The following is a 22,234-nucleotide window of genomic DNA, read 5'->3' on the forward strand; positions in this document are numbered from 1 at the left end:
GGGGCTGCAATCGCTTGGTATAGATATCTCTCCTTTTGGGGAGGGGAGAAGTTTGCACTGAACCTGTCAGCCAGTATGTTGGCAATGTCTGTAGGATCAGTAATCTTCACATCATTTTGAACTAGTTCTGAGCATATCTGGGAGGTTCCTCCCAGGTTTCTAACATAGCTAAAGAAGGCCTTATGATTGTCTTTTGAGTCTTTAGCTATTTTTCTCTCAAAATTTGCTTTGGATGATTTTATGAGAGCTCTTAGTTTTTACTTATAGTGATCAAGGGTGTCTTACCTTTTAAGGATTTTGCTCTATCTTGTAGTAGCTTCCTCCTTTTGTTGTAGAGTTTGTTTATGGCTGGGGTCCACCAGACTGGACGCTTGCCTTTGGTACAAAGAGTCTTTGTTTTGCTTGGGATTGCCTTATCCATGCAGTCCTGCAGGTGCTGGTAGAAGGCATTTGTAAGTGATTGAGCGGCTTGAGTAGTGTTTTCCGCTCGGGGGCCTTAAAGGAGACCACACTAGTCTTTAGAAGTGTGAAGTCGGCTTCGAGAAGTTCTTTACTGTGGTCTTTTTATTTCAGGTGGGGTGGGATGAGGACCTCCAGCGAGATTAGTTTGTGATCTGATCTCACCAGTGAGGGGTATACTTCGGTGTTGAACATTGTGCTCCCATGTTCGTGATGATGAGATCAAGTATGTTTTCTCCTCTTGTGGGGATGGTGACTAGTTGTTCCGTGGCATTTGAGTTTATGAATTCCAGGAACTTTTGGGCTAGGGTGTTTGGGCTTGAGTAGTGTTCCCAGTCTATATTAGGGTAATTGAAGTCACCTAGTATGATGGTGTTTGGTGATACATTTATCCCTCTAGTGTTTTCAGGAAGGCCATGTGAGGTTCCTGAGTTTGTGAGGGTGGCCTGTAACATGCTACAATTTGCAGAGCAGTCTTGCCTATGGTTAATTGCACCTGGATGGTCTCCGATGCATCGTGCGTTGCCACCAGTCTTGAGGTGTGGGTGTCTTTGATGAATATGGATACCCCCCCTCCTTTCTTGGTATTGTCCGGATTTTGGGGCCGGAACACATGATAAGAGGTAAAACCTGATAGTGCTGGGGTGCTCTCAGGAGCCTTGAACCAGGTTTCTGTCACTGCACAGACATCGATGTTCTCCATACTGAGAAGGGCCTCGAGTGCGTGCATTTTGAGATTTAGACTTCTGGCATTGAGCAGCATTACCCTTAGTTTTTTTCCTTTTTTGTGTTCTAGGGTGGTAGGTTTAGAATTTGAGCCTTGCCTAAAAAAGGCACTATGGGGGTGGCAAGAGCCTTTGCCAATATCCGGAATCCCAGGGGTGACAGGTGCAAGGACTTCAGATCCGAAGTCTTCATTTAAAGCTAAGTACTCCGTTGGGGAAACTTTTTCTTGCTCCAGACTGATGTCAGAAAAAGTTAATAATTGTATTTCTTGTGGGAAGCAAATACCTCATAAGGACTTCCATTCTTATTGTATTCCTTGCCTAGGCCCTGATCACGACGTAGCTAATTGCAGATTCTGTGCTAGATTTAACCAACGCACTATTAAGCGTCAGTACGATTTTGCATTTCATTACTTTGGCCGAAGATTTAATTACACGATGTCGTTGGATAGCCATCCGACTACCGCAATTCACAAGAAACGCAAGGAAAAGGACAGGCATCCGAGGTCCAAAACTGAGACGAGGCTTCTTCTAAGCCAGTCACCGGTTCGCCGGTTCTCTGGTTCTCAGTGAGGCACTTTCGCAGCACCTGACGCCTGCTACCTCAGAGCCGCAGGTTGCTTCTGACTCCCACGTGGAGCAGACTAGGCCTCTGGAAAGTCAAGGTATTGGACACTTAGAAAATATTCCCTCAGATGGGTCTGGAGCCGCTGAGCAGGCATCGGCTTCTGAAGGTGTTTTCAGGCCTACACAGTTATATATAAAACCGACTACAGCTCCAAAGGCAAAGACTAAAGCAACACTAAAGACAAAGAAACAAGTGCAGCAAGCCCACAGACAGGCCTCCATGCCTAAAAAACAGATGCTCAAAATGGCCGAAGACCTAATTACTTTGATCAGGGGTTACCATCCCCCTCCTGAGAAGAGGCCTAGGCAAGAGACAGAATATGAATCTTCAGATCAGGTTTCCATTTCCTCCGGTTCCTCTTCTGACCAAGAATACCCTCTCCCTCCCTATGAGGATTCCAATGCTGAAGAATCTATCCCTTCAGCCTCCCCTCCTGAGGATTTTACTTTTGGGGAAACCCTGCATACCATGAGAGAGCACTTCCACTGGGAGAGCCAAGACTACTCAGAATCTAAGAAAAGGCTTAGAGATTTTCTTTTACTACCTCAGCACAGGCCTCTTGCTATCCCTCCTGTTTTAAACATTGTAGATGATGTATTTTCAGGGTCCGGCCTGTCCCCTGACTCAACCCCCTGCACCTGTTAAGCCAGACAGATAATACAGGGTTCCAGATTCACATAAATTTCTTTATAAAAACCCTGCTGCTGACCCAGAAACTATTTCTCAGGGTCCCAAAGGGGTCAAGGCTTCCACTGCAAAAACCCTATCCCCTCTGATAGGGATTCAAGGGCACTAGACAGATGGGGGAAAAGGGTTTACACTTCTGCTACCTTGGCTGTGAGGGCTTTAAATTGTCAATTTCATATGCTTAAATATCAGCAATACTTATTGTCACTGCTTAAACAGAAAATGTTAACAAATTCTGAATATGCAGAAAGCAAAGAATTGCAGATTTATTGCATGCAACTGAACAAGTGGGAAAGCATACTTTGCAATGTGGTTTTGATTTTCTGGAGGCCTCCTTCAGGGCCGCTGTTACGGGATCTGTCATTAGGCGACATGCTTGATTAAAGGAACAGAATCTGCCTGATCATGTTAAAGCAAAATTATTAGATGCTCCATTACAGCATGATACTTTGTTTGGTATTAAAACAGAAGAGGTGTTGAAGAAAATGGAGGACAAAGCAAAATCTATGCAGACAGTTAAGGATTTCTTACAGGTGCAGCCACCCAGATTTAGCAGGAACTGGCCTACTAAGAATTGGTCCTTTCCAGTGTCAGACCGGCCACAAAGAGGCAGATACAGATGCCCCAGAGGCAGATCCCAGCCCTAAGGCTCATACAGGCCTAAACAACGGGGTGCTTCTACCTCCAAAAGTGGAGAAGACAAATCACAGCCATACAGGAAACAGTCCCAATGACTTTCCTCTGCAAGAACCAAGCACATCTTTTGGCAGCCCCCTTAGTGGGAAAACTAGCACTTTTTTCACAAAATTGGCACATGATCACCCAGGACAAATTGGTCTTGAACATAGTGTCTCAGGGCTACAGGTTCCACTTTCACACCCTGGCAAGGGCAAAAGGTATGCCAGACCTGCCACACAATCAATGGGCAGAGGCACAAAAGCAAGTTTCATCCCTCATGGACGTGAGGGCCATTCAGTGAGTACCATAACAAGAGCAGGGACAAGGATTTTACTCAAGACCTTTCTTGGTGCCCAGAAAGGACAACGCCTGGAGCCCAATACTGGACCTGTCTATTCTAAACACATTTCTGGATGTTCCAAAATTCAAAATGTTGACTCTGCAGCAACTACTGCCCATGCTGGGCAAGAAGGCTTGGCTCGTAACTTTGGACCTAAAAGAGGCATACCTGAATGTCCCAATCAGACAATCTTGCAGAAGATACCTCAGATTCATAGCTGGCTCACTGCACTACCAATTCTCTGCACTGCCCTTTGGCTTATCTACTGCACCCAGGGTCTTCACAAAATGCCTGGCACCAGTAATTGCATTTTGCAGACAAAGAGGAATTCAAATATATCCTTACTTGGACAACAGCCTTATTCAAGCAGAGAACAAGGACATTCTACTAAAGCATCTGGCATTTGTAAAAAGATTACTAATTTGCCTAGGGTACACAGTAAACGAAAAGAAATCAAAACTAGTACCCTCTCAACAGATAATATTCCTGGGTTCAAGCTTAAATACAACTGCCCAGATGGCTTATCTCACGCCAGACAAACAAAGGCAACTGACTTCTTACTTCAAAATGTTGGCAACAAAGACCCAGTTATCTGCAAGAAAAATTCTGCAGGCATTGGGCTTCATGGCATCCTGCATTCTGCTAATTCCATATGCCAGACTGCATATGAGGAAACTACAATGGTATCTAAAAAGTGTTTGGACTCAACATTGCCACAGCCTAGAAACATTAATTACCCTCATTCCCTGCCTGCAACAGGAGTTTCAATGGTGGGCACAGGCCTGTCACCACAACAACGGACAGCCATTCACTTTACCCACAGCCAGGCCGACACTAACAACGCATGCATCAGATTATGCCTGGGGGGCCCACATGGCAGGAAAATGTATTCAGGGTACATGGCCTGCAAGCCAGATGCATCTTCATATCAATCAAAAAGAGATGCTAGCTGTTCAGAATGCCCTGACAGCTTTCAAGGATCTACTTCATCCAGGACAACTACTGATAAAGACAGACAATACTACAGTCATGTGGTACATAAACAAGCAGGGAGGCACACATTCCTACCCCCTCTGCAGACAAGCCATGACTTTGTGGGACACAGCATTGACTTATCAAGTTCACCCGCAAGCACAATTCCTGCCAGGAAAAATAAATACTCTGGCGGACGAACTAAGCAGAAACCTCATGGATCCCCACGAGTGGAAACTGGACCCACAAGTCTTCAGCATGATAACAAGGAAATGGGGATGCCCAGACATAGATCTATTTGCCGCCCTTCACAACTGCCAACTACAGAGATTCTGCACAAGGATTTATCACAAGCAAGCATGGAAAGTGGATGCCCTATCCTTCAGCTGGAAAACCCTAGCAGTATATGCCTTTCCTCCACTGCCTCTCCTCCCCAAGGTACTCCTAAAGGTCAGACAAGAGAAGGCAAAAATGATACTGATTGCCCCAGACTGGCCACGCCAGCACTGGTACCCAATCCTAAAGAACTTGTCTCAAGGTCCAGCATGGACATTGCCTCAAATTTCTCACTTACTGACCCAACAAAACAATCAGATCCTGCACAGCCATCTCAGGACCTTAAATCTGGCAGCATGGTGGATAATGTAGCCATGCAGAACACTCCTCTCTCCAAAGCTGTGATGGATGTTATTTTGGAGGCCAGGAGGCCCAGTACCAGAAAATCTCATGCAGAAAAATGGAAGAGATTCTATGCTTGGAACCAGGAACAAGGAATTGACACGTTGGTACCAAATATTCCTCAGATTTTACAATACTTAACTGAGATGCTGGACAAAAGCCTATCCTTTTCATCAATTAAGATTCATGCCTCTGCCATTTCAGCCCATTACAATATGGAACCACCTATCTTTTCTCATCCATTAATAAGGCAGTACCTCAGAGGGGCCAAAAACATAAGACCTCCAAGGAAAGCACCAATACCTGCATGGGACCTCAATTATGTCTTGGAAAAACTCACACTGCCTCTCTTTGAGCCAGCCTCAATAGCTGATATAAAATTCTTATCCTGGAAGACAGCTCTGCTCCTAGCAATAACCTCTGCAAGACGAGTCTCGGAGTTACAGGCACTCATGGCTGTGGAACCTTTTATCATTTTTCATCCAGACAGGGTTTCTCTGAGGAAGAACCCTACATTTATGCCTAAGGTGTTGTCCAGTGTGGCCCTTAACCAAACCATTCACTTGCCTACCTTTTATCCAAACCCACAGAACAAGGGGGAGAGAGACTTCTGCAGTCTTTGGACATACACAGACAGCTACACTTCTACTTGGACAGAACTTAAGCTTTCAGAAAGACGGAGCAACTTTTAGTGGCATATGCTGCAGGATCACAAGGAAAGGCTATCTCAAAACAGTCTATTTCAAAATGGATAGGCCAGTGCATTCATTTCTGCTACTCACAGCATAGCAAATCAGTGCCTAAGGGCATTAGGCCACACTCAACCAGAGCAGCAGCCACTTCAGCAGCCTTCTTCAGAGGAGTACCAACCAAAGACATCTTAGAGGCTGCAACTTGGAGTTCAGTGCACACTTTTACAAAGCACTACCACTTACCTCTCTACTCTAAATCCAGAGCAGGCTTTGCCACTGCAGTTCTGCAGGGCCTCATAGCCTCTCCTAATCCTATTTAGCCCAGCCACCCATCCTCAGCTTTGGGATTCAACCCAAGAGTAATGACTGCAACAGTGAAACATGATGAACATAGTGCAGTTGTGTACACTTACCATAAATGTAGATGTTCGAGTGTATTCACTGTTGCAGTCCAGGTTACCCTCCCACCATCCCCCTTTCTTTTGCTGCGTCTTATCTGTACTTCTCTATTCTATACAACCTATGTGGTGTATTTGCTTGTAGATGAAGGAAATGTTTACTTTAGTGCATGCATGTTTATTGGCATAATTTATTTAGTCTACCCTTTTGGGGGCACCTGACATCTGGGGCAAGAAAAACTGAAGAAAATGGCGTCGGCTGCATCTTTTATACCCCTGGCACACTGACATCAGGGAAGAAGTGACAACAACTGACGCTGGACCAAGACTTTGGAATTCAGGCCGACTGTGGGTAGCCTGCCAGCAGGATAACCCAGGAGTAATAAGTTCAACAGTGAATACACTCGAACATCTACATTTATGGTAGGTACACAACTGTACTTTCTTTGCCTTGGATAGGGCCTTTAACACTTGATCTATAGAGATGTGAAGAATGGGACAAGTATCAGGGATGTCAAATGGGCATTTGGGGGGTGGGGGGTGAAGTTTGCACTGAACCTATCTGCTAGCAGGTTGGCTAAGTCAAAAGGATCAGTGTAAGTGATACCGTTAAGTTCTAATTCAGAACAAATCTGGGCATTGCCATGTAGGTTTCTGACATAACTGAAGAAGGCTTTGTGGTTTTCCTTTGTTTCAGAGGCTACTTTAGATTCATAATTAGCTTTGGAGGTTTTCACTAATGATCTAATTTGCTTGTTGATGCTAAGGAGGGAGTTTTTCTAATTTGTAGTTTGTTCCTTTTTACCCTTGGACAACAGTTTCTTTCTTTTGTTGTAAAGCCTGTTGATAGAGGATGTCCACCAGACAGGTTTGTGTTACCATGAGGAGCAGGTTTTAGTTCTTTTGGGTATGGGTGAGTCCATGCAGTTGTACTGGTGCTTGTATACTGCATTGGTGTACTGTTCAGCATAGTTGTCTGCATCCTCTGAGGGGAATGGTGGTGTGAAGCTACTGATACTCTCCCTTAGGAGGTTGTAATCGGCTTTTGAGAAGCTTTTTTAGCCTGGTTATGGCTGTGGGGGGTTAGGTGGGATAGAAACTTCAAATGAGACAGACTGATGATCTTATCTCACCAGGGAAGAACATACTATGGGAGTGGTACAGCAGTCACCCATGCTGGTAAGAATTAAGTCTAAAATGCTATCTCCCATTGTGTGGGATGTGACGCCCATGCCCTGGCCCAGCAATCAAGGAGCCTCAATCCTCACCACTAACACCAGTGAGAGGCATCACATATAGGAGGAAAGGATAACAAATACACAAAGTAAAGTGCCATTTCTCTTAAGAGCACACAGGGATCACAGTCAGTCTGGGTCTGGTCACTCCCTTGCTCTCCAGGTCCCCAATAAGACTCCCCACTGGCACAGCTATAGGGTCCAGATCTCAGCCTAGTAGGCAAGCTAAAACCTCCAGCACCCTCTCTGTCCAACCAGTGCTTTGTGTTCCTGGCCAAGTAGCTGACACACATACACACATACACTTTGAGAAGAGTTAATAGAACCACACAGACACTCCTGGGGAAGGCTGGCACAGGCTCTCCAGCTGTGCCCCTTTTTCCCAGACTATACAGTAGAAATCACTGCCACCATCCAGCTAATATTTATCAGCTATTCAAAGGCCCTTAAAAGGGTGCCCAGTTATTAGTGTGCAATATTATTATCCAATTGGTAGTATAACTAAACAGTCAAGGCTTATTAGAGTGACTTGGTACAGGATCACTATATACATGCAATGTATTCTTAGAGCTTAACTTATCGCTACACAAAACAGCCATAGTTGAAAGGTTTTAAAATATTTAATAATAAATAATAAAACACAAGACAATACTTTTTACTACACAGTTCTAGTCAAGAGTTCAAAGATCACAGAGAAATACTTAAAATAATTCAGTAGTACAGTTCTGACATCACAGAAAAACACAGTCTAATCTTTCTAGTTTCTAGCTATTTCTAAGAGAAAACACAAGTCTAAGAAAAACTTACATATAGAACATGGGCAGAGTGCTGATAAGTTGGATGGTCCAGACAAAAATACTTAATGCTCTCTGATTCTTTCTGTTTTTAAAATCACATTCCTGGATCACATTACATTATTCTTCACACTTCCCTGGGTTCCCAGGCTAACGGAAACTACATTTACATTCTTAACATCTCCTTTTGTTGTCTTCCAGCTAGTCAGGAAGCAGAGCAATAAAAATATATTTGCATGTTTAAATCTAACAATTTAACTCTTGGTTAAAACAAAAAGAATGCCTTCATTTAGATATTTTGGCAGTGTGTTTAGATCAAAGGGTCACAACATGCTTTACTTGGTCAGCTTTCTGCAAGCAGAGTGCACTGTTGTTAATTTTTTTTTGCAGTTCCACATCTAACAGCAGTCTTTTCACATTTAAGAGACAAACCTGTGGCTTATATTAATATGTACAAATGACAGAATTATCTCCAAATCTATCTGGCTAGGCTGGCAGCCTTCACCTATCTTCACTAGCCTTCACCTATCATCACAGGGGACAAGACAAGCTGGTGTAGTGCGTTAGAACTGATGAAGTCAAGGAATCATTGGGTGAGTGCAGGAATAGTTCATCTAGTCTATGGTGCGGTAGTTGAAGTCACCAAGAATCAGGGTGTTAGGGGGCACGTTGATGGAGTCAAGTAGGTCCAGGTAGTAGGAGTGGGTGTCCTGAGTCATGGTGGGGGGGGGGGTCTATAGCTGGCTATAACTTGGATGGGTGTCTTGACAACTGTAAGTTGCACCTGGAGTAGTTCCAGTGCATCATGCTGGCAAACCAGCCTGGAGGTGTGCCTGTCCTTAATGAAGATAGAGATTCCACCAGCCTTAGTCTTCCCGACCTCATTTTGGGGTCGGAATGTGTGGAATGAGGTATAGCCTGGTAAGGCAGGGGTGCTCTCTGCAGCCCAGAATGAAGCTTTCTTAACCACACAGATGTCTGCATCTTTCAGTGTGAGGAGAGCCTCCAGTGAGTGCATTTTCAGTTTAAGGTTCCTAGCGTTAAGCAGCATGACCTTTAATTTGCTTTTTGACAGATCTTTTATGTTGGAAGATTTATCTTTGAGACATCGTCTAAAAAAGGCACAATAGGGGAGGCAAGATCCTTGGCCAGGATCCGGAATCCCAGGAGTGACAGGTGGAGACCATCTCTGAAAAAGCATCAAGGCCTGTCAACCATGTCATCCCAGGCAGACAGATACTGGATCCCCTTAGAATGATACCAGAAAGTAAGTCAATTATTTTTTGTTGGTATTGTGGTATCATTCTTGATGAAGGTAGGATGCTGCTTATGGATAGGGTCATACCTGCCTGGGACACATACTCTGAAAGCTCAATCATGTTTTTCTTCATATAGTCAAATGAGGTACATCTCAAGTCATTCACACCAACATGGACAATAACAGAGTCATACTTGTACCTGTTGTGGAGAGACTTAAGTGCATGCATGGTGTGGTGGATTCTGGCACCTGACAGACAAGTGACAGTGATCTTCTCCTTGTCAAGCCTGGTGAGGGGGACATTGGTGTGTCTCACAACTGAGTCGCCAATGACTAGTATGTTTGGTTTATTGTTATGCTTATGGGCTGTGTTGATTTATTGTTATGCCTTATGGACTGTGTGAGACATTGGTGTGTTGTCTGCTGTATATGAAGTGTTTGGTGTTGTGTGTGGAATGTTTGTGAGTATGATATTCATCGTGCATACAGCTGCAGTAATCACAGATGGGTTTTCAGCCGTCAGGCGGTCCCTCGGTCGGCCGAATTCCAAAGTCTTGGTCCGGCGTCGGTTGTCGTCGCTTACTCTTCTGACGTCAGTAAGGCCAGAGTATATAAGACACAGCCGACGCCATGTTCTTCAGTCTTTTTTGCCGCGCGGTGCCCGAAGCAGAAGCAGTTCGCAAGTGCCGGTCGGCCAGCTCCTGAATTACGAAAAAAAATAGGAACCGAAGTCTTCTTTAAAGCTAAGTACCCCGTTGGGGAAACTTTTCTTGCCTCAGACCGATGTCAGAAAAAGTTAATAATTGTATTTCTTGTGGGAAGCAAATACCGCATAAGGATTTCCATTCCCGTTGCATACCTTGTTTGGGCCCAGACCACGACGTCTCGGGCGGTCGCTTTTGCGCTACCTTCAATAAACGCACTATCAAGCGTCGGGCGGAGTTCGCCCAACACTACTTTGGTAAAGCTTTTGATTATAAGATGTCGTCGGACACTCTGACTACCGTTTCGTCCAAAAAACGCAAGGAAAAGGACCGACACGCGAGACCCGCGGTCCCCGCAGACACCACACCAAAACAGGCTACACGTGGTCCGGTTCTCAGCGAGACGCCTTTGCAGTCCCTGACTACCAATGACACTCCTTTGGCGGTGTTCTCTGTACCCGAGACCGCTGGGTCCTCGGTCCTTTCCCAAACTACAACCGAAGCCCCTGCTAATGTCGAGCCTACTAATGTGGACAGGTCCACCTCCACCCATGGTGTATTTAGGCCCTCATCTTCTGTTTCAATAAAGGCTTTTACTAAATCCAAAGCAGCCAGGCATCCCACGAGGCCTGTTGCACAGGGCCCATCTTCTGGACCCATGCCTAAGAAACAGATGCTTAAAATGGCTGAGGATTTAATTACTCTTATCAGAGGTTCTCAGCCCCCTCCTGACAAGAGACCCAGAGTGGAGGAAGAATCTCCCTCTTCTGATCAGGGATCCATTTTATCAGAACATTCTGATGCAGAGGAACACTCTTACTCCCCTTTTGAGGATTCGGATACAGAACAGTCCATTCCTTCTGTATCCCCTCCTGAGGATTTTTCTTTTGGGGAAACCTTGCACACTTTGAGGGAACACTTCCATTGGGAAGGCCAAGACTTTTCAGATTCCAAGAAAAGACTTAGGGAATTTCTTTGGTTACCTCAGCACAGACCTCTGGCTATACCCCTGTTTTGGATGTACTGGATGATGTCTATTCGGAGGCTTGCCTTAACCCTGATTCTCTGCCTCCTGCACCAGTAAAACCTGATAGGTATTACAGAGTACCCAGCTCTCACCAATTTCTCTACAAAGGCCATAATGCTGACCCTGAAACCATTTCACAAGGCCCCAAGGGATTAAAGGCCTCCACTGCCAAGAATCCACTCCTGCAGAAAGGGAATCCAGATCTCTAGAAAGGTGGGGTAAAAGGTATATACCTCGCCACCCTAGCCATGAGGGCTTTAAACTGTCAGTTTCATATGATTAAATATCAACAGTACCTGTTATCACAATTAAGGAACAAAATGTCTCAACCTGAACAACCAGATTTAAAAGAGTTACAGGATATGATGCATAGTGCGGAGCAAGTGGGTAAACACACCTTACAATGTGGTTATGATGCCCTAGAGGCTTCCAGTAGAGCTGCTACAGGATCAGTCATTCGCAGACATGCCTGGCTTAGGGAACAAAATTTACCTGATCATGTGAAAGCTAAACTTCTTGATGCTCCTTTACAAAAGGATGTACTATTTGGTACTAATGCTGAGGACATACTATGGAAAATGGAAGAAAAAGCCAAATCTATGCAAACTGTCAAGGCTTTCTTACAGGTCCAACCACCACGTTTTAGCAGAAATTGGCCTTCAAAAAACTGGTCCTTTCCAGCCACTGACAAGCCCCAAAGAGGCAGATACAGACGCACAAGGGGCAGAGGGCAATCACAAGGATCATATACAGGCAGACAATGGCAATCTCCAGCACCAAGAGGTGGTGAAAGTGCACAACAATACAGGAAGCAAACCCAATGACTCCCTCATTTCCATGCCAAGCAAGTCTCAGCCGACAGCACCTTTGGGAGGGAAACTAGCATTATTTGCAAGCAATTGGCATATTGTCACAACAGACAAATGGATACTGGACATTATAAACAGAGGCTACAAATTTCAATTTCACACTCTTCCAAAAATGAGAGGCATGCCAAACCTGCCACAAAATCAAAGGGCAGAGGCACAACTGCAAATTTCAAAGCTCCTAAACATGAGAGCTATACAAAAGGTACCTACACTCCAACAAGGTCAAGGTTTTTATTCAAGACTTTTTCTGGTACCAAGAAAAGGAACCGACTGGAGACCCATTTTGGACTTATCCATCCTAAACAACTTCTTCCCATGCTGGGCAAGGCGTTTTGGCTGGTAACATTGGACCTCAAGGAGGCATACCTGCATGTCCCAATCAGACAAAGCTGCAGAAGATACCTCAGATTTCTTGCAGGTTCAATCCACTATCAATTCTCTGCATTGCCCTTTGGCTTATCTACTGCACCCAGAGTATTCACAAAGTGCCTGGCATCAGTGATTGCCTACTGCAGACTTCAAGGGATACAAATTTACCCTTATCTGGATGACTGCCTGATCCAAGCAGACAGCAAACGCATACTACTGGAACATCTGGCTTATGTGACATGGTTACTGCTTTCTCTGGGATATACCATCAACAAGGAGAAATCAAGACTAACACCATCTCAGAAAATAACCTTCCTGGGTGCCAACTTGGACACAAACACCCAGATGGCATATCTTACGCCAGAAAAACAAGGGCAACTATCTCAGTACTTCAAAACACTAGCAAAAAGTACCAGGCTTACTGCAAGGAAAATCCTGCAGGCTCTGGGATTCATGGCATCTTGCATCCTTCTAATCCCATGTGCAAAGCTGCATATGAGGAAACTTCAATGGTACCTAAAAAATCTATGGTCTCAACACAGTCACAGTTTGAAGCAATTATACCAATAATTCCATGTTTGCAAAAGGAATTTCTATGGTGGGCCCAAGCATGTCAAGTAAACACAGGCCTTCCATTCTGCAAGCCTCAAGCAAAACAAGTCATAACCACAGATGCCTCAGATTATGCCTGGGGGGCGCACATGAAGGACAGGTGCATTCAGGGCAGATGGTCCCAAAAGGAAAAGCACCTTCACATCAATCAAAGAAATGCTAGCAGTGATAAATGCAATTACAGCTTTCAAGGACTTCCTGCATCCAGGACAATTACTGATAAGAACAGACAACACCACAGTAATGTGGTACATAAACAAACAAGGAGGAACACATTCATACCCCTTGTGCAGACTAGCCATGACTCTTTGGAACTTGGCTCTGGAAAGACAAATCGAACTTCAAGCACAGTACTTGCCAGGACTGGAAAACACACTGGCAGACACTCTAAGCAGAAATATGACAGATCCACATGAATGAAAGTTACATCCTCAGGTGTTTACAGAGATAATCCAAGCGTGGGGGAGGCCAGACATAGATCTTTTTGCCTCCCACGGGAACCATCAACTGAAGAAGTTTTGTTCAAGGACCTTTCATCCAAAGGCCTGGAAAGTGGACGCCCTTTCATTCAGTTGGACAGCATGGACAGTTTATGCATTCCCACCTCTGCCCCTTCTGCCCAAGGTGCTTTTGAAAGCAAGAACAGACAAACCGAGGATGATACTGATTGCTCCAGATTGGCCAAGGCAACACTGGTATCCACTCCTGAGGAGCCTAACACATACTCCTCCCTGGTCCCTGCCTCTAATGCCTCTTCTACTGACTCAGAACAGCTACAAAACTCTTCACAGTCAGCTGAAAACACTCAACCTCGCTGCATGGAAAATTCCTTGACACCACAACAGTCCCTACTCTCCAAGGAGGTGCAGGATGTCATTTTGGAGGCCAGAAGACCATCTACTAGAAAAGCTTACTCTGCAAAATGGAAGCGGTTTTGCTGTTGGAATGAGAAAAGAGGCCAGGACCCTAGAAAATTGAACTTGCCTCAGGTTTTACAGTACCTAGCTGAACTGCTGAACAGTGGACTTTCATTTTCTTCCATAAAAATACATGCCTCAGCCATTTCTGCAGAATTCAACACGGAGCCTCCTTTATTCTCTCACCCACTCTTACGACAGTTCCTCAGAGGGGCTAAGAATATAAGACCTCCAAGGAAGCAACCAATACCAGCCTGGGACCTTAATTACATACTAGAAAAATTAACATTGCCTCCCTTTGAACCTGCTGCCTCAACAGATCTGCAACATTTGTCCTGGAAAACAGCTTTCCTTCTGGCCATCACTTCAGCTCGTAGGGTTTCTGAACTACAGGCCCTCATGGCGGTGCAGCCCTTCCTCATCTTCCATCAGGACAGGGTTTCCCTTCATACCAACCCATCTTTTATGCCAAAAGTGGTATCCAGGGTAGCCTTAAATCAAGCCATACACCTACCTACCTTTTATCCTAACCCTCAAAACAAAGGGGAGAGGCTGCTTCACACTTTAGACATCCATAGGCAGCTACGTTATTATTTGTACAGAACAAAGTCCTTCAGGAAATCAGAACAACTTTTTGTGTCCTATGCCGTAGGGGCTCAAGGGAAACCAGTTACCAAACAGACCATTTCCAAGTGGATTGGCCACTGCATACGGTTTTGTTATTCCTATCATGGGAAATCTGTCCCTACTGGTATCAGATCTCACTCCACCAGGGCCACAGCCACCTCTACAGCCTTCCTCAGAGGTGCTCCTACTAAGGATATTTTGGAGGCAGCCACTTGGAGTTCTGTACATACCTTCACAAAACACTACCACCTACCCTTATACTCCAGAACAAGAGCAGGCTTTGCCACTGCTGTTTTGCAGGGCATTCTGGCTCAACCCAGTTCCTCATAGTACCTACCACCCTATGCATAGCTTTGGGACTCTACCCATCTGTGATTACTGCAGCTGTATGCACGATGAACATAGTACAGTTTTGTACCTACCATAAATGTAGATGTTCGAGTGCTAATACAGCTGCAGTACAGGTTTCCTCCCTCCTTCCCCACTTGGTAAAGGCATGGGGCCTAACAACCTCTTCATACCACCTGACTGGGTTATCCTGCTATGTTTTATTTGCTTGCTTACACTGATTTTGCATTACATTGCATTGCCTGCATATGTAGATAAGCCTTATTTATGTATTGCCTTCCTTTTGGGGGCACCTGACATCTGGGGCAAGAAAGACTGAAGAACATGGCGTCGGCTGTGTCTTATATACTCTGGCCTTACTGACGTCAGAAGAGTAAGCGACGACAACCGACCAAGACTTTGGAACTCGGCCGACCGAGGGACCGCCTGACGGCTGAAAACCCATCTGTGATTACTGCAGCTGTATTAGCACTCGAACATCTACATTTATGGTAGGTACAAAACTGTACTTTTTGGAGGTCTCTGCTGTTTAGGTAAGTTTTTATTGAGGACGTCTGCATAGCTGGATGTGTGTTTTGCTTGGCTATGTGACGTGAGTGGTGTGGTGCTTGTGCTGGCAATACCCTCTTTGTCAGGAGTACTGACTGTGGCACGAGACAGCATGTATTCCAGGTTACTGATGTAGATGCATTTCTCGCAAGTAGAAGAATTATGTGCTTGGAGAAGGGGGCTGTTAATAAACATGAGGCAGTTGCTACACTCTCTCAGTATATCCATGTTAACCAGGCTGTCAGTACAAACTGATTGGACTTGTCCAGTCATAGTGTTCTGAATACTTGGGTGGACTTATGGAGAGAGGGTGTTGATAAGGGTTTGTCCACAAGAGTGTAGACCACAAAGATCTTCTTAAATGTAAAGAAACTGGCCTGAAGCGCAAGTGCTAAAACCAAAACTAAGATGCTTAGAGTAATAAATAAATTTAATCAGGCTACTAACAAGCAGTAATAAATGCAGCAGAATAAAAACACTTAAGAGCATACAGCAAAGCAAAATAAGGTAATAAAGTGGGAAGAACACAATTACAGTAAAATCAGCTGAATTAAGTGTAGTTTTTTTAAGTGGAGAGGGAGAAACAGAAGATAATTCAAGATTAAAAAACGAAGGAGGTTGACCTTCCCAAATGCTCTCTCTCTCTTTGTACACAGTCGACTGAGCTGATGAGATGGGACTGGGAGGAGTGTCCAAAATCAAAGAAGCAAGAGGGTAGTCCTTCACAAATGATCTCACTATACTCAGTTGAGTGAGCAAATGAGATTGAAATGGGAGGAGTTATTGTCTACACCCATAAAATACTGATTAAAAGCACTGCCTATTTCAGTAATATTATTTTCTGCTCTACAATTTTAAAGAGAGATAACACCCTGTTTCTTAACATTTTGTGTACTGGTTTCCAAACTTTGGAAGTATGCTCTGCTTAATTTCTGACTTTAATCTCCAAATAAACATTTTCCAGTTTTTACACCATTGTTTAACATAGTTTTGTTGCTTAGCAAATAGAAGCCAATTCTAATGTGATCTGCCCTTCAGACATTGTTTAAATAGAGATCTCTTCACTGTAATTGCCTGTGTTCATGCTTTATCTAAACATGGCAAATGTTTTGACTTGCTAACTAAGGTCAGTTCATCCATGACATTATCTACCATCTTTGAAAATAATTCTAAGCTTAGTATGAAAAGAATTTGCTAAACATGTGATATGCCAATTTAAAATTTTCTAACACTTAGAAAATATTTTAGCGGTATCTGCTAATGATTGAAAATACACAGAATTAGCAGACTTATGTTTTCTGAGACATAATTAGTTAACAGAAAAGACAAATGCTCACTGATAATATCATGTAACATCTCACATTTAGGTATATGTACTGGATGACTAAGTAAGACCCAGTCAATTAAAGAAAAATACCCAAATACCACACGACAAGTAGAACTAGTAATAAGTAGGACTGGTAACACACTGATGCAAACATTTTCAGCATGCGATTCACCATATAATTAGATCTTCCTTGGAAGATTAGGTATTGTTGGTCCCCCTCCTCATCTTGATGTGTGTATGGGTGTCCCAGAAGTCAAAGACCACATCCAGTCTTCTGAGCACTAAAGGGGCATTAATGATTGAATGGTGAGCACATGGAATTTCCTTTGGGGGCAGTTGACCTATTGAGGCTGCTTAGATCCAAAATGGACTACATACTCCAATTGTCTTTTGAACCAAAAGAGCAAGATATCATATCTGGTTATCTATAGGCCTCTGGCTATGTACTGAATGACTGCTTTTGTAAGGAGGTTAGCCATCTCTAGTTGGGGGTATCCAAAAAAAAGGATGAGCCAATGTGTGCAGCTAACAACATTTCAAGGTATAGACCTTGATAACAATTTCTCTTACCTAAATGTCAGAAGAGATCACCTTCCAGTCCACTTGGTAAAGGGTGATTTTCAGCTGACCTCCTTGATAAGTAAAAGTGAGGTAGGTTGGGAGACATGATTGCAGAGGAGACCAAAGAAAATGGGATACCCTTTGTTTCACCGAAAACCCTGGAAATTACACCCAAACTCTAAACCCTGGCTAAAAAAAAGGACTACTGGCCCTTGGACTGCTGCTAGGTTTCTGCTATAGCTACCTATGAAGACTGGGCATCCATTGGCTGAACCAGAATCTGTTAAAGTCTTCTGAAGTTTTGGGGATTCAGTGGAAGGTGATGCCACCAGAACAAAAGGGCTGATCCTTCTCATTCATAAACATAAGATGCTCGTGTTACTCTTTTTTTAATTCAATGGCTCCTTAGTGAGAGACATCCATTAAAGTAGCCTTGATAACTATAGTGAAAGGCTTCTAGAAGATTCCTTTGTGCAGTCTTGAAAACATAAATCTGAATTTAGAAATCTTTACAATTAAAAATTGAAACATGCCCTTAGATGAGCATTTTTTTTAAAATTGGGCTGTCCACTCCATATGTAAAAAAGGCTTTAAACACTAGAAAGAAAAAAGTAACCAGATGACATGATTTTAACACATATGATTGCACAGAGATATGTGGTATATGTCTCTAAAGAGGAAAACACAGGTTGCATCTGGAAGAGACATACTTCACGTCAGGTATGAAAAAATTTTACTTCACACTTAGAGTGGTGAGGAATGGAGAGCTCTCCCTGAATATGCTATTAAACAGAATACACCAAGAAAGTTTTTTAAAGAGCATGAGACTGCAAAAAAAAAGAGATTAAAGAAGGGCAGTCATTGGGAGATGTAGATGCTTTAAAATAGTATGAGACTGCAAGAAAGAGGTTAAAGAGGGGCAGTCAGTGAGAAATGTAGATGTCCTTGTCTAGCTACAAGAATAGGGCAGAATCAGCCCTGCATTTCTTTTTGTTCCTGTGGACATATGTTAGATGGCCACATCGAATGACTATACTAGTACTTTGTTCTCATATATGTACATCTTTTAATTACTGCAAAGCCACATTGTTAGTTGCAAAACCTACAATGAGGCTCATTACAGCAATACTTCTTGGATCAGCCAGGTAATTCTGAGACAGTTTGGCAATGACCCTGCCAAGTAATCTTTCATTTTTTCCCTTCACCTTTACCATTGCTTAACAAGCCAAAATGTTTTCAAATTGGATTTTTCTATACTGGAACTGGTGGGCAAACCACTGTTCTCTTCCACCTTATCTCACAAGATAATGCTCCTCATCTCCTGCTGATTATATTATGATCCTTCTTCACATAAATATCTTAAGGAGTAACACATTTTGCTAAACAGGTGCACCAAGTTCTGTTAACTTTCTAGTATAAATCATATCACATGCACAGCAATAGCCTTTGTAGCTACTATAACATTTTAGTCGTTGGATCAAGGTTAACATTAAGGTATTAACATTTTTGTTACTATTTCTTATCGTGAGCATTTTCAGGGTTCCAGTGCCTTTGAGCACACATTCTAAAAAATAAACTCTATGCATCAAATTGATGAAAAATGTAATGTTTAACTGTATTTCTGCTGTTTTAACATGTTCAGTCTGTACATTTTTTATTTTTTCATCAAGTTAATGAGAGCAGCACTTTCAATAACGTATTTTCTTTCTTTAAAAAAACATAAAGGTTATTGGATATCACATTTCAGGACAAGGTTTGAGGAGTGTTCATTACTCTTTCAAGTAACACAATTGTTTTAGTATTTTAATCACTTATAAGGTGCTTTTATTTTCTGAATTCTGTCTCGTCTTGTGAGCATGTTGGTCTAACAGCTTTATAACAGCACACCTCATATAGCTTGCCAGGTGACCTTGTCACAACTGAACTTTTAGAAACCTGCACAATTACCAAGAAGAGGTCTATCCAGTTTCTCCATAGTAACACAGTTGTTTGCCTTCTCACAGTGGAAGGACTGAAGGTAGTTGAGATTGAGAAATGCAGAAGTGACATTAAGAAGCTACGGGATGAAATGGCTGCTAGAAGTAGCAGGTAAGTTTTGTCACTTTTGATTTCAATCAAACTGAAACTGTAAAACCGCTTTCACTTTACACTATATCTTTATGCATAGACTGTATGTGTCAGTATTCCAAAAGTAAGTAGTATTTTTCTAATAAATCATAAGTTGTGCAAATCCATACTTAAGCCAGGGTTTCTTACTCAGAAAAATCTGACATATAAAGCAAAATATGTTTAATAATTATTACTCAGTTTTGTGTCTTATTTATAAGGTGAAAAAAGTTGTCCCAGCCTATGCACGCACATACACACACACACACACACACACACACACACACACACACACACAGACAGCTGTCACACAGCATACAACACAAAAACTGAACTATCAAACTAAAAATGTGTTGATTCATGCTGGGGAAGGGGGAGATGCCCGTACTTGGTGAGTAATATGAGTTTATTTATTTATTTAAAATAAGATGCCCATACTTGGTGAGTAATATGAGTTGAATTACAGAAGTTCTAATCCTTCACAGGAATGTAAATGTAATATCCTAAGCATGGCCATTTTGTGCTAGATATATAAAAGAATGTCTAAGTAGTGTCAAATTCCAGTTAGGAGAAATGAGGACGGTTTGTCACTAATAATGTCAAATGAGACATCAGCACCATTTGTCCTTATGTTAGACAAACATTACATTGATCTGTCATTCATGCAAAATAATATTTATTTACCTAAGCCAGTTATCTGCAGTTTATGAAGGTGTTTTTTGACTTGTCCACAACTTACTCTGCAATTTGAGGCATTTGAAAGTACTTAAGATTTTCCATTAGAGCCCTAACAATCAGAGTAATTTTCAGAATTTTTATTGTGATAACTTTTAAAATACATTTGCTCACGTTGTTCTATAAATTCTGACTGTCTTATAGAAAGGCTAATCATTAATGTCTACAAAATATCTGCAACACAGACTATGATTCTAATGGAAGAGTTGTACTTTACTGTATGATATTTTTCAGATGTTAGCATAATTCATAATTTGGCTGATAACTAGATATGCAAATTGTGTTCTGTCTGCTGACTTAGCTATGGTTATGATAGCCTGTCAGCTAAACTATGAATTAAGGGTCTTTGCAGGACAAGTGAATGATGACTGTTTGAAGTCTGAGTTAATAATTAGGATTAAATCAGCTGCAACTCTTTTGCATAGCTTTTCCCCACAGAAATGTAGCACTCCTTTTCTTTAAAGATGTTTCATACTGTCACAGTGAAGTGTCTGGTCACAAAGGTCACAGTCAAATACATTTTCTTCTACCCCAGCATAAGTTAATATATAAGTGCCACTTAAACATTAAAATGAATCGCAGTGAAGGCAAGTGGTCAAGTGAGTGAAATACTATCCAGAACTTCATGTTTTCCTTGCTCCCATCTCAAAAACTGTAAACTGTAGTGCAGGATTCTAAAGTTTCTATTCAACTCTCAGGGTGCCGATGAAGTATGCTGATTCCTGGAACTATGCTGAGCATTGTAAGCACAATTAATTATTCTTGGCCAGGAAAGATGCACTGAAGAAATTTTATGTCTTGGGGATAGAGAGAAGTTTACATTTATGAAGTGAAACAGTTTTTTTTTGACAGATAAGGACCACTTAGCCCAAAAAGTTTGGATAAGCTGAAGATCCTACATGACTTTATGTGAATTCAAATGCAAGAAATTAAATCAAAGGTGGAGCATATTGATGTATTCTTTCTGGGGGGGGGGGTCAAAGCCATCATGCAAGAGGCTATGCCCCCCTACAAATCCTTTAATTATATAACTAACACTAAGGTCATTAGAACTTGGGATAAAAGAGCTTGTCCTATTTGCATTGATAATATATTTTGGCTGAAACATCCAAAATTTACACTGCTGACCCTCTTAGCAGAAATGGTTTCAACATACTGACATAGACTGTCAGTTGTAGATAACCAACGTTACTTACACTCAGCACAAGACTTGCTTTGTGTGTGTGTCCCCTGCATTACTGAATTATGTCACTGTTTTAATGCTACTACCCCTTAATATAACTTGTTTCAATGGTCCTCCACCCTTTGTGTGAAAAATACTCTTACATATCCCTTGAGCCTTGCACCTTATGTTCATCTTGTATCTTCATGTAGTGTCATCTTTTTGTCATTCAATGCCACAGCTTGCCATGAGGTACATATTTTTATCATATTCCACTTCTGCCTTATTTATTTAATAGTGTAAATATTAAGCTCTTGTAGTCATTCTGAAAACTATGCATTGTTGTGTTGCCACTATGTGTACTACATCAGTCTCTTCCTAGGCAAAAATGAATTATAAACAGTTCTCTAAATGGGGCTCTTACCAACTACCTAAGTTGATGCATAATAATTTTTTTTTTTTTCCTACTTGTAGTTGTTAGTATGTATGCCAGCATGCTTCCCGCCATCTTTGCCACACTGTAACAATGTTTGCTTTCCTGTGGACCATCTCATATGAGTAATCCCATTGTTACATTTAAAACTTATAGCACCAAATAATATTAAAAACACAAGTCTTTAGACATAAATTTAATGCTACAAATAAACAAACAGACTGGTTTCAGCAAATATGTCTACTTCAGTGTTATACAAAACACATAAACATGTAGAGTTCAATAACAATGACACCTTGATGTGATTGATGGATCAATGTCAGCTGAAAAACATATATATATAT

General features: G+C 42.3%; 1 protein-coding gene across 2 annotated transcripts in view; it reads left to right on the forward strand.

The window, feature by feature from the left end:
- Positions 1–22,234, forward strand: part of PDE9A (phosphodiesterase 9A) — an 851,735-nt gene that overhangs the window by 316,733 nt on the left and 512,768 nt on the right. For both annotated transcript variants that reach the window (XM_044072227.1, XM_044072229.1), the window contains one exon: positions 19,458–19,542. In XM_044072227.1, the coding sequence (XP_043928162.1) occupies positions 19,458–19,542 (85 nt within the window). The remainder of the gene's footprint in view (positions 1–19,457; positions 19,543–22,234) is intronic.

The sequence above is a fragment of the Protopterus annectens genome, chromosome 5.part0 (assembly GCF_019279795.1).
Source record: "Protopterus annectens isolate FY-2018-M chromosome 5.part0, PAN1.0, whole genome shotgun sequence".
Lineage (NCBI taxonomy): Eukaryota > Metazoa > Chordata > Ceratodontiformes > Protopteridae > Protopterus > Protopterus annectens.